Raw genomic sequence first — 13,610 nt, forward strand, 5'->3', positions numbered from 1 at the left:
GAAATAAAAGTATACTCACCAATTAACCTTTTTTTATACAGTTCAGTAGACACATTTCTTTATTTGCACCCCCATAAGCTTTTCTAATGTATCAGCTCCCTTTCTGTGGTTCATAGGAAAATATAGCAACTGCAGATTCATGAACCATATTAACTGAAAGCAATTGAAAGTCAGATTATATAGCTATGAATACATGCAAACATATACATATAAATACATTTAGCTCACATGTAAAACAGGAAGTAGGAAAAAAAACATGGAGCAATACAAGTATGGTATCATATTCAGGATTATGGTCTACAACTACCCATTCTATTTTATCTTTAAATTTGACTAAGACTAGACCAGGACATTTTCTTTGATCTATAGTTTCATTAATGTTCTGTTGTTAGTAATAACGGATTTCATTAAGATTTTTTTGCATATGAAGCAATGGGTATATGTAACGTTTTGATGAATGATTTACTTTTAGAGTTTCTGTCCCCTCATAGCTGCAAATAAATCAGTTTCCCACTCTTCTTTCTAACCTTCCCATGCATCGGTGTCTCCTTGTCTTATTCATGAACCATCTAATAAAGGGCATCGCTCAATACTAACATTGTACCTCCCTGACCTTAGCGATGTCACTAAAAGATGAGGCCGAGGGCGAGTTTGTCCCATAGAGTTATCCTCTGTAATGCCAGGCCCAATCACTTGCAGTGTGCAAGGCATTTTCCGTCTGCATGCGTGTGCACATTTACTACAGACAGCCTATCAACATGTAACTCATGACTTCCAGCAGATTTCAGGAGCAGCACGAAGACAGAAAATTAGATTGAACCCATTTCTTAATTTCAGACCAACTCTTCTTTTCTTTTAATCTGGAATCACATACTGCAGAAATTTAGCAGCTTCCCTCCCAACTAAACCTAATGAATGAGAAAACGAACAAATCATACCAAAGCTAAATGATGAATAGCCATTGTATGTGCATACAACAGTGCTAATGTATTTTAAACACATTCATATATTTTTTGAACAAATGTTGACATTCATGACATTCAAAATCAAGTCAGATTGTTATAGCTGGGGGGAAAAAAGATTTTTTGTGACTTGATCAAAATGATCAAATTTAATAATTAATTCTCAGTAGTCCTACCACATTATAAATACAAACTTTCTGATTACTCAATACCAAAGGTTGAGAATAATAATAATGCAGATTGTATATGGTTGCATTCATCTGTTATGTGAAATCTCCAGCAATATAATCTAATTTGAGCAAAGTGGGTAGATTTTAAATTTCAGTACAGAGTGATGAATCTTAAATGTGGGTTTAATGAGCAGGTTCTTCCCTAAAGCAAGAGCAGCAGCAATACTACTGCAAGAAGACACAAAGTTTCCTGCATGCTATATATCCTGAGGTTAGGGGCCACAGCGTTTTTCGGACCGGAGATAGAAGGAGGCTGTGGGAACACTCTTGACCTTTTCAGCTGGAGTGACAGAGCCTTGCTGGTCTTATGCAGGTGACCTTTCTCCATGCTCTACCCGCACTGCCTGGTTGAGCTCTATCAGGCTTGTATACTGGCAGAGTGAGGGGGTGGAAGGGGAGAGAGAGGGGAGAGGCTAGGAGTTGTTACGGGCATATCTGCATCTCCAAAACAAGGAGGAAAGATGACTGAAAAAAAAAAGATTAGAGTGGATATTTTCTCAGTGTGAAGGATGCATGTGTGATGTTGCCTCGCATTGTTAGATTCGCAGACCAGTGTATTCACACGCCCAAAAAATCCTAGTCCTCTGCCTCTATTTTTTTGTCTTTCTTTTGTTCTGTTCTCCAGCTAGCCCACACTCTTGCTTCCTCTATTATTTCATTTCTGTCAGTGAATCTCTCTGACTGCCTCCCCCTCTCTCTCACTCGCTCTCTTTTTTCCTTCCCTCCTTTTCTTTCTCCCTCCCTTCCTCCCACTTCCCATCTTTGCATGTGCCACTTTCAATTGTAGTGATATGCCCTGTGGCAAACTCTGCCTCTGTGTGCTCGAGCAGGCTTTGTTGGTAATGGCTGTTATTCCTGACGCGAGGGGAGGAGTGTAAATTTCTCTAGCAAAGCCTTACCCCTGCATGCATGGGAATTATATTCTACTATATTCTGGACAATACAGCAACACCACACTGTATGGCTCCCATAGCTATGTTTACAATTATTATCAGTCTTCAATCCTCTTGTAAATCTGTCCCAGAAAGAAATCTAGTCTCCTTTTTCACACTCACAAGTAATTTATCTCTGTGTCTCCTGCAGACGGTTTTACACTAAATTGGATCTTGTTAGTATTGAACCAATTTCTTTGTCTCTGTGCAAAGATAGTATTTTAAGTGGACAGAGAAATATGAGATGGGAGGCTTGCCCTGACGGGAATTCGGCTTCTGTCTCTGGATTTCTTCTGTAATCTTTATGCCTAGTAAAAAGGTTAAATGCTTCAATTATTTAAATGTCTGAAAGTTATTTTTCCTTCATAGCACTTTTTGCAGTTATTTTTGTGATGCTCAGTTGTGATTTAATGTACCGGTAGGTCCTCTGTGTACAGTATGTAGGTTGTGTTTTGTTGTGCTCACTGTTGTGTGGAAGTTCAATTTGTGTTGTCTTTTGGCCATTGTGCTGTGTGCTGCTGGTATGCCTCTCACCTCTAATTGCCCTGTACTCCTCTGACAGGCCCTGGAAAGCGAGTTTGTGTCATGTCAGCTGCATCAGTGGATTGACCTTATTTTCGGCTACAAGCAGCGAGGCCCAGAGGCAGTGCGCGCCCTCAACGTCTTTCACTACCTGACTTACGAGGGCTCCGTCAACCTGGACAGTATCACTGACCCTTTGCTCAGAGAGGTAAAACACATGCACACACACACACACATTGCCATGGTGACCAAGCCCTTTTCTCTCTCTTATTCACCATAGGCACAACTTCCTGTCTCTATTTGTTTTGGCATGTGCTAGAGCTCCAGGAGCTTTCGCATCATGCATCTGTCAATCAATTATTGTGTCACGCAAATGTAACTCGTGAGAGAATCGGGCAGAGCTGCTGACTCATGGAGATTGCTTTGAGATAATGTCAGTTTGTGATGACTTTAGTTTTTAATTTTTCTATGTCAGGTAAACTGTAATCACTTAATTTCCTTCCATTTTATTCATCTCATTGTTGTTAACATCACACTTCTGTCTTTTCTTTTTTGTGCTGTACATTTTTTTAGTCTGTCCCTTAATCAGATCAATGAATCTGACTGCACTCTTTGATCAATCACCAGAGGTCATTCAGTCAATAGATGAAGGAGTGGATCCTCTTGTTCTTAACAAATTAATTGAATAACTATTAGCTCGACCGTACTACTCGTGAATAGCGTAATTGCAAGGGGAAAGGGGACCAGAGACTGCAGCAGCTGGCATGCATTGTGGTATTTTCCAGTGTGAGCTCGTCTCTCCCTGTGATATCCACCATCTGCTGTCTGCAAAACAAGTCATTTATATACTGTCACTTCCAGGGGCGCCTTTATTTATCAAGTGACCACTATGCAAATCACCTGCAGAAGATTTGGCTGATCTAATTACCAAACCATATTGTGAAAGGTTGGGTTTTCATCATTTCAAGAAAGATTTTAGATGATGCCGTGTTTATTTTGCGTCAGACTGAGGGGTTTTTAGCTGTCTTCCACCCTGACTGTTGTTACTCTGAGAGATGACAGTACTGTTAGTTAGCTGCACATTAGGAAGCCTGCTATTCAAACTCCCTAATTGTACACATTTGATGTAGTCGCTATTGTGACATGTGAATGTATTTGTGCTGGAGAAAGAAATTGGCTCAGCTAATTGCAGCTGATGTAATTTTGATATGATGAGCACTAATTAAGACAAGCCTTCATATCCTCAGTTAGGGTTCTCATTCCAGATGGATTCTTTTTGTCCCTGCAACATAAGGTACAACCTTCTGTATTTAACTTCATATACTAATTTTTTTTTTTTACAAAATATTGTAAGAATGTATTAAGAATAATCTATTTGACTTGGATATTAAAATGTGGCTATTTTATTTCATGACATCAACAAGTTGCAAAGATGGTTTACTGGCAATTCCAGAGCAGGTCATTCAAACCGTTTCCTATGTAGTACATGTTATCATTAAGAAAACTTGGTAAAGTGATTGCTTAGTGTTTGTTTGTGCTGTTATTCATATGCTGTTTACTAATCCTATCTCACACAGGCTAGTCTGTAAATCTGCCTGGATGAGTCAGTAAGGTGCAGCATGGAAAAGTGCCCAGTGAATGTCTCTCTAATATCTGCCCTAATGTGACGATTGACTTCGGGGTATTGATTCATTCTAGCCCTGACAGGTGAAGCTGCCGATCTGGCATTAGTCACAACAATTAAGGCATTTGAAATGTCAAGAAATTAGAGGTCATGAGAGATAATTTCCGCCCGTGTGTCAAATGAAAATGATGACACCTTCTGACATGCTGCCGGGCCTCTGGTTGAGGGTGCAGTGACAGCTCTACTGGGCACACTGCCGGAACAGCAGTCCTTCGCTGTGATGCTTCTCCTGACAGCCTTCTCTTATGGAAAAACATGACAGCAACCCCTTGATTCAGACCCCACTGTGTCACTCAGAAGTAAACAGACAAATTATTCATCAGTGGGACTCTATTCCTCCTCCTGCCATTGCCCCTCCTGCCCCCTCTGAATCAACAAAGACAACAAAGTGTGCTGTGGCTAGCCAATGAGGGGCTTTGAAGCAAGCGTTGACATACTTTAAGTTGATTTCACCTTGATGTTCTCATGATGATGGTATACGAGGGTTTAAATGCTTGACCTTGGGATTTAATGTACATTATCTGTGATGATGCCTGCATTAGAGACAATCACTTACTGGTGGACACATTGTTTGAGACATTCCTGCTCTTACATACAGTAGTGCACATGTCAGCTCCCAAGCTGTCACTCAAGAAACACCCTCAGGGCAATTCTTTGTTAGTATTTAAGGATTAAAGTCCAGATAAGCTTGTCTTAAACAAATTTCAACTGGCATGTAAAGAATGGGCAGCAGTTACACAACATTTCCGTAAGTGGTTTATTTATATCTATTTGCATGTGATTGTAGGGTTTCTGTGCTGGGTTTATCTGTTTTTGTGATCTATTTAAAGTACTTAAAGCATCATTAGTTGTTAGCAATTTGCTGTCTGTAGTCTATGACATTGATCAAAAGGTAAAAGGTGAAGCCTCTTCATATTTGTAGTTGCCGCCGTTGATCTCACGTGTCGTGACTCAGCATGATCCCACACTGCTTAGTGGGTCAACGCAAGGCCATGTCTGCAATCTGTGTGACAGAGCTGTTGCGTTGCTGCATTGCATGAGCGCACTGGAGGATGCTGCTGGATGATCATCCTCCATGGAGTCTCCGTCACCAGTTTGGGAACCATGCAGTAGGTAGAGAACTGCAGCCACTCACCTCTGAAGCCTTTTGCTAATGCCAAAATTGGATGCGAACAAAGTCTGACAGACAGACAGGCAGACATGGTGCGTTACGATGGATGTTTGGTGTTCACCCAAGCAAGGTGGTTTTCGCTGGGAGGGGAGCTCATCCAGATGGCTTTGGCAATAAGTGTCACTTATCAGCCAAAAAGCAGAGCCTGAAGTGACTTAAACTAATGAACTGCCTGTTAAGTGCTCTCCATCTCAGACTGAGATTGAGATAAGTTTCTGACATACATCAGTGAGGATTTGTGTTTAAGCACCTGAGAGATATTGGCATGTTTTGATCATCTAGTGAAGAACATGTTCTTGGGTTAACCTTCAGTAAGTCAGACACCCTCCCCCGAACACACAAACACATACAGGTAAATTCTCCTTTTTGTATCCTGGAATAGTTGTTGGTGGTCAAAGTTGTCTGAAACTACCAAAATGGGACGTGCAGCAGCCCAGTTTCCCTGGTAATAGAATCATCGTAAGAAATATGGTGATGCTTTCCACATGGCCCTCTCAGCCTTTCTGATCTTTGTATCAAATTTCTTTATGTGAAGAGTCATTGTGACCCTCAACCCAAACCTAACCTTAAATAGCCATAATGTCAGTTGCTTATTACTTGACAGACTGCGCTGTAAAGAAACACTGACTAACACTTAATGGTTGCCAAATGTGCTCACCAACTCACATGAAACTTTCACTGCTATGTGACAGCACTCAACTGTGTGGACAGCGCCTTTTTTGGTGCTGTGGAAGATCGGAAGTGATCGGGGGGTGTTGGGGGTGACTGTTTGCCTTGCAGGTGGCCTGTCCTAATTCAGTATCACCTCCAAAGTTCCCATGCCACATCTCCCACTGTGGCATGTGCTACCCAATGGGTCCTTTTGATAGTGAGTAGTCTGTACAGGCTGAGGAAAATGAGGGCTAGTCGCCCAGGCAGTCAGAAGGGCGGGCGAAAGGCTGAGCGATGTATGTTCCATTGTGCACAGTGGCATTGACGGACGTCTACAAGCTCCCCTCTGATGGTGGAAGTGGCTCCAGTCACATCAATCACTCCCACCGTGGAGTGTCCCACTTTCAGTCAAGCTCAGCAGCTCTTACTGCTTGTTTTATCCTTTCTCACTGAAAGGATACAGGCGAAGGAGATCTTTTGTCTGTTTAAATGAAAGTTATTTTCTAAGAACAATAAAAGCTTTATTTTTTTTGTCTACTTATTATTACTCATGATAGACTTTCATGGCTGTTTTTCAATTTTTCTTCTCAGTGACAAGTGTTCAAGCTCATATTTTCTACCCCATAAATCATCCTTCATCGAGGTACCTTTAAGCAAATCGCCATGTCCTGCTTGTGTGATTTTATGCCTCTGTTTCATACGTATGTGTGTGCATACACATGCTTTTCCCCTTTGTTTCAAGCACAATAACATCTAAAAGCACGCCGGCCTGCTGCAGTCCTAGCTGGATGTCACTCCAGGTTAACGTTTGTGCAGTTGGGGCCCCTGCTCCTGGAAATGGGAATGGTTAACTGAAGCATGTTAATAGGAAAAGGCTTGTCTCTTCCATACTAACACTTGGATGACTCTGCAGGCTGAGGGGGGAAGGGGGAGCACCCAGGCGGATTGGGAGTGCACCCCTTTCCCTTTACCTCCCCCCTTCCTCATAGGCACGGCTGAGTTAGGATTTGCTTGCATTGTCAAGTAACGCATTGACCCATCACTTTGATGCATATTGATTGTGACAGCCGCTCTCTCTCTCTCACTCTCTCTCTCTCTCTCTCTCTCTCTCACTCTCTCTCTCACTCTCTCTCTCTCTCTCTCCTTCTCCCCTCTCTCTCTCCCGCAGGCCACAGAGGCGCAGATCCAGAGCTTTGGACAGACGCCATCTCAGTTGCTTATTGAGCCACATCCTCCACGCAGCTCCGCCATGCACCTGGTGAGAACAGTGAGCATGCTGGGAAAATTCCCTGCACCTCTGGTGATGGTGTGTGTGAGCACAGATGTGTGGACCTGGCCTGTGTTAGTGTGAATGTGTTTGTAGGTAGACACAAGATTGAGAAAGATGTCTCTGATTTATTCATTTTTTTGTACTTCTATGTATTTCCTTTAATCCTCTTTTATAGCTAAAGGTACATATTTTATATGTCCTACCTCATGTAGGTCACAGACCCTCGATATTAGAAACAATTTTAAGTACCAGTAGTCTAGAGTGTTTTATAGCTGGTACTGCCCACTAGCAGTGTAGTTTAAAGGGAAGAGTGCTCCCTACTGGCCTAGTAGCTCTCCTCCTTTGTGCTGAAAGCTACTCTTTCCTGTCCAATCCATGTAACAACTAGCCTTGCCCTCATTATCCACACATGGCTCACTCTGTTTCTCTCTGCCTACAAGAAATTGAATGGCAGACCTTTTAGTTCAGTTTTCTACGTTTGCAGTGGATGAGAATGTTTTCATCTACTTCTTTCAACAGTTTCCAGAATTATAAAGATTAGAGTTAAAACAGTTATTGCTTGTATCAGTGTCTTCTCTATTGCTTATATTTCTGCTATACATGGAATATAACTCTGTGTTTTAACAGTTGAGTTGAATTTTGCTGTGGAAAAGAAAGAATGAAGTACTCTTACAATCTTTTTCATTGCTTTTTTGTGGACCAGACTGGATCTTTCTGATACATGTGTATCATATATGCATCATCTCATATGTACAGTCTATTTCATCCCAGTTTTTCATGTCTACCCCTGTCTTACCAGTCCCTTGTCTGACTACTGTCCCGAGGAGGCAGTGCATGAAGCTCTCCTCTGTGTGTGAACCTAGTTTTTCCTCCAACCTCCACACTAATTGCCTTTTTCATTCTTGTTCTCTCATCTTTTCATATCTCTTCTTTTCATCTACTCCATTGCCTTCATTCCTGCTCCTTTTCCCTTGTACTCCACCTCTCCTACCATCTCCCATCATATCCTTCCACCCTCTTCCACACTTTGTCTTTTCTCTCTTCTACTCAATAGTGTTTCCTTCCACAGAGTCCGCTAATGTTCAAGGACCAGATGCAGCAGGATGTCATCATGGTGTTGAAGTTTCCATCGAATTCACCCGTGACCCATGTCGCCGCTAACACCCTGCCCCATCTTACCATACCTGCTGTGGTTACTGTCACCTGCAGCCGCCTATTTGCTGTCAACCGATGGCACAATACTGTCGGTGAGTGGAGCCAAACTCACATGTACGGCGATATACTCAAACACACACATACACCCCTGAGAAAAAAGTATGCCACCACCACATGTGATACCTACCACAGCAGTGGGCCTGTAAAATCACTTCATCACCGTCACACAAAAACCTACCCACTGCTCATAATTGAGCTGTAGCCAGCTGGCTATGTGAGAGGCTAGCACCTCCCAGGTAAGCTGACCATGAGTGTTTCCACATGTTCCTTTTCAGACATGTGTGAACAACATTACCCACGGAGCCCCTCCCTGAGAATCAACCTCACCTCAGGGTCAGAGGGCCAAAGCAATGGTTACTAGGAAATTAGGCCGCAACTGCACCACATTCTCCTCACACATCCCCATCTGTCACTGTAGAAACATATAGAACCCAGGACCAAAGAGTCTGCACTGTGTGGCTGCTCTGGCTGCTCCCACACTAATGAACACAGCTGCAGCAGCCTTGCCATCCTGTTGGAAAGGAGGGAAATGTGGTTTGACTTTTCAGAATAATGATGATAATAAGGCCTCCATATTTTCAGGCATGTTGCTCTTTCAAAACTGGCTCCAGATATTCTCTCACATGGATGAAATGTCTCCATTCAGTTTGTCACTCTGTAAAAAAAGCCCAGTAAGACAGATGGACCTCCAATGCTTCCATCTCCTGGAAGAGATTATCACTAAACTTGGCTCTGAAAAGGGAACAGGTGTCTGTGTGTGTTTATTTCTGTAAGAATGCACATGTGCAGTCTTCAGAATTAGAATCATGTATCTCTACCTGAATCCAGGTCTCCGAGGAGCACCAGGCTACTCTCTGGAACAAGCCCATCACCTGCCCATAGAGATGGATTCTCTGGTCGGTGAGTAAACTTGAATGGAAAATACAGCATCAAACAAAAAAATGCATGATTGGCTATCTGTCTCAGCTGTATTGGCCTTACTTTATAACTTAAAAATGGCTTGTAACACCCCAGGTATTGAGATGTGTTCTGTTTTTCCATTTTTTTCCTCAGCCAACAATACTGGAAGCAACAAGCGACAGATCACAGACCTAGTGGACCAAAGCATCCAAATCACCACACACTGTTTTGTGGTGACAGCTGACAACCGCTACATCCTGGTGTGTGGCTTCTGGGACAAGAGCTTCCGTGTGTACTCCTCTGAGACAGGTAGGTTAGAGTGTAAACTATTTCCTACAGAGGTGTGCACTGATGTGTGGAGGACTGAGTGCTATGACAGTAATGGTACAGTTTTGTTTCCACTCTTTCCTGACAAGTCCAGTGAAAAATGGATGAATATATAATAATATACTGAAAGGACAAAACATTTTTGTTAATTCTCTTCAAACTGATTAGGTTCTAGTGGGACCAACATGATGATGTCTCCAACATACCTGTTTAAATATGTAAATGTTTATGACTGCAGCTTGATAAGTGCAGTTTACTTCATTGGTCCCAGTGGACCCCCTCAACGGGCTCCAGGATGAGTCTGAGGATATTTTTAAAAAAATTTTATTCAACCTTTATTTAACCAGGAGAGATCCCGTTGAGATTAAGAACCTCTTTTTCAAGCGAGTCCTGGCCAAGATAGGCAGCAGCAAATACAAAACACAGTTATGAAATTACACAGTTAAGACATGATTAAAATACGAAAAAAAAATAATAATAACAATAATTAAGTTTACAAGCAAGTTATAAAAAACACATTGTGGAAATGGCCTCAAGAACTCGCAGTTTTGATTTAAAGGCACTCAATGAGATTAACTCAGTTAATTTGAAGTCTTTCTGCAACATATTCCAGGCAGAAGGTGCAGAATAAACAAAAGCCTTTTTACCCAGCTCAGTATGAACATATGGAACTGAAAGCAACAGATGATCTTGTGAGCGGAGCGAGTGAAGATCACAACTTTTCTGTGCCGTTAAGGAGCAAATGTAGGTAGGCAGAAGTCCAAGTATTGCCTTGTATATGAAAATATACCAATGATGGGTCCTTCTGGTGGCTAGAGCTGGCCATTCCACCCGAGAGTTTAACTCGCAGTGATGTGTTGACATTGTACAGTTCGTAATAAACCTCAACGAGGCGTGGTAAACAGTGTCAACCATTCGAAGACTTTGAGCAGAAGCATTCATATACAAAAGATCTCCATAATCCAACACAGACAAAAACGTTGCAGCGACAAGCCACTTTTTTACACTAAAAGAAAAACACAACTTGTTTCGAAAATAAAAACCAAGTTTTAGCCTCAGCTTCTTTACAAGATTTTCCACGTGGCTTGAAAGTGAGGGAGTCATCAATCCAGACACCTAGGTATTTATACACCTGAACCACCTCTATTTCATTTCCCTCTAGTGTGGACACAGGGAATCATTCGTGGACACAAGAGGATTAAAACATATTTTCTCTTTAAAAATACTGGATACTTTTACTTGTTCAGACTTTTTTTTAAATCCATAAATTACACAAATTGAGATAGAAAAATCACTCTTGTGGGTTGAAATCATAAACTTGTGCCACACTACCAACATGATATTTGGGGTCACAACCAGATACTGTTATATTTTAATGCATTACAACCCAAAAAAGGCTGGAAACCACTGATTTAACTTTCGGAAATATTTATTCTTGATCTGCTTCTCTCTGCTGGTAGTAGTTTTTTGCATTGCAGGATTTTGGTGCAGTTACCAACACTTACATAGCATACCATCTTTTTCCTCTTTAGGCAAGCTCACACAGATAGTTTTTGGCCATTGGGATGTGGTGACATGTTTGGCTAGGTCAGAGTCATACATTGGTGGGGACTGCTACATTGTCTCTGGGTCCAGGGATGCGACCCTGCTGCTGTGGTACTGGAGTGGCCGACACCACATCATTGGTGACAACCCCAATAACAGTGAGTAATAGTATGAAGTGCCCTGCACACACACACATACACAGAGTATATAGTATAATCACCCTCTGAAGAAGGCTGCAGAAATCCCTTTTCTCTGTTTAGTATTTTATCCTTGAAATACTTTGTGATGTAAATTACAAAGGTGCTTGAGTCTTTTTTTATATACTATAGGAAGCAAGAGTCTTTGATCAGAGCAGGAAAAAAACATTCCTCCAAATAAAGTAATGTGGGTAGACAGGGAACACTGCGCTGTAGCTGTGATATATTAGTGTGATTCACTGCATTGTGCTGTGCTGCTTTCAAGTGGAGGACTCCAGATGTCTTGGCATTCAAAATGGTAGACCCCAGTGTGTCTATTCAAGACAACCCATCAGGGTGTGTGAGCAGCCGTTTTACACTGTGTGCACAGTTAATAGGTAAATGAGTATTCTGTCATGATATTCTTGCCATTATTTCTATGCACATACTTCTGGTTCAGCAAAAGTTGATCGTGACCAGATCAAGAAAAGGTCAGACTCCATGAATGGAAGGTTCATTACTGCAAGTTACTGAAAATTGTATTTTTGAAAGGCTAAAAATGTCATTTGTCATTTTTTAATTAATTGTTGCACTTACTTTAAAAGATATGAGAATAATCAAGCGAGTTAGGGATTTCTTTTGTAATTAAGTTTCCTAATAATTCTACACACTGATCTACTCTACTGATTGTTCACACTTAGACTGTATACATTCAGGCTCAAGAATCAGTAATATTTGGATTGACTGAGAGCTTTACATTTGTTCAGCAACAAAACAACTGTTAGCCTAATAATTGTGCACACAGTGTATTGCTGTACAACCAAGAAGCACCACATATTGTATGCAGTGGACTAACTGAAGATAAGGAACAGTGAATGTTTCTATTTTCTTTCTGGATAACAACACAATGTGTGTGTACCAGACGATCTTGTGTTTCCAATTGTCATAGATTCTAGGAGCTCCAGATTAGTTGCGAGTGTTCTCTAATTAACTTCACCGAGGCTCCGACAGTTAATTAAGAATTTCAGCTTGGATGCCTCCAATTAGCAAGGGGCAATAGCACTTGTGTTACTGCAGCGGGAAAATAGTATTCCCCTGATATTCACACTACTAGTGCTTACAATGCATCTTCAGTGGACAAAAGGAGAGAATCAGGGACGCTGGAGTGGAAAATGATTTAGAATCAGCTAAAAACTTACTTGCATTCTATATGCTGGATACAGCTTGATACAAATCTATGAAACCAGCCACTAAACCTTTTCATATATCTTCCCCATGGAAGCCCTCAGACCTATATCATAAAGCACACAAAACAGCAGAGTCCTCTTTATTCTCTCATTTACTGGCTTTTTCACTAAACGCTATTTTCCAAAAATGTCATTCTAGTGATTTCATGCCTATTATATTATCTGTAATTCTGGCTGAAGGTTGTGTTAATATGTAGGAGCAGCCTGCCGGATCACTATTCCGTCATCCAGCAGATGTGGTGCGCGCGAGAAATTGATTTCACCCAAGCCCCAAAAGGGTGCATGTGTCTTAAATGTGTAATAATTAAAATAACTTCCAGCTCAATCATGGCCTTGCTTTTCAGACTCAGTCCGTCACACTGGTGCAAGGAGGTATTTGCACCAGGTTAATTGTGGTGGCTGAATCTGGCTCGTCCCAGGGGCTCACACAGGGTGGGGGGTACTCGGTGCAGGGTGATTCAATCTTTTGTTGGGTAGGTGAGCTCCCTTTTCCCCCTGGAGGCTTTTTCTGACACTTGTCCTATTCAGCCCCCCTCAGCAGCGGGTGCTGGGACTGACAGCCCTGCTCAGGTCCTAGTCTCTAAGGGACGATGCTGCATCGATCACAGTCCAGCTCACTGACTGGACTGCTGCAGCTATGCAGGCAATATGCCGAGCTGGAGGAGGAGATGATGGTGGCGGTGGGGCCTAACGCATGTTCACATCATCTATCAGGATGTTGCTGTCATCCAGGTGGATAAGAAAACTTTTACTGAATTGGCTGAACTTTAAGTCACAA

General features: G+C 41.9%; 1 protein-coding gene across 5 annotated transcripts in view; it reads left to right on the forward strand.

Moving 5' to 3' along the window:
* The window catches only part of nbeab (neurobeachin b), a 193,748-nt gene that overhangs the window by 171,311 nt on the left and 8,827 nt on the right, over positions 1–13,610 (forward strand). For 3 of the 5 annotated variants that reach the window (XM_035944771.2, XM_035944774.2, XM_055012145.1), the window contains 6 exons: positions 2,687–2,854; positions 7,321–7,410; positions 8,477–8,669; positions 9,466–9,537; positions 9,691–9,846; positions 11,397–11,567. In XM_035944771.2, the coding sequence (XP_035800664.2) occupies positions 2,687–2,854; positions 7,321–7,410; positions 8,477–8,669; positions 9,466–9,537; positions 9,691–9,846; positions 11,397–11,567 (850 nt within the window). The remainder of the gene's footprint in view (positions 1–2,686; positions 2,855–7,320; positions 7,411–8,476; positions 8,670–9,465; positions 9,538–9,690; positions 9,847–11,396; positions 11,568–13,610) is intronic. The other 2 variants (XM_055012144.1, XM_035944776.2) reach the window with 1 other exon arrangement.

This window comes from Amphiprion ocellaris, chromosome 7, assembly GCF_022539595.1.
Source record: "Amphiprion ocellaris isolate individual 3 ecotype Okinawa chromosome 7, ASM2253959v1, whole genome shotgun sequence".
Classification (NCBI taxonomy): domain Eukaryota; kingdom Metazoa; phylum Chordata; class Actinopteri; family Pomacentridae; genus Amphiprion; species Amphiprion ocellaris.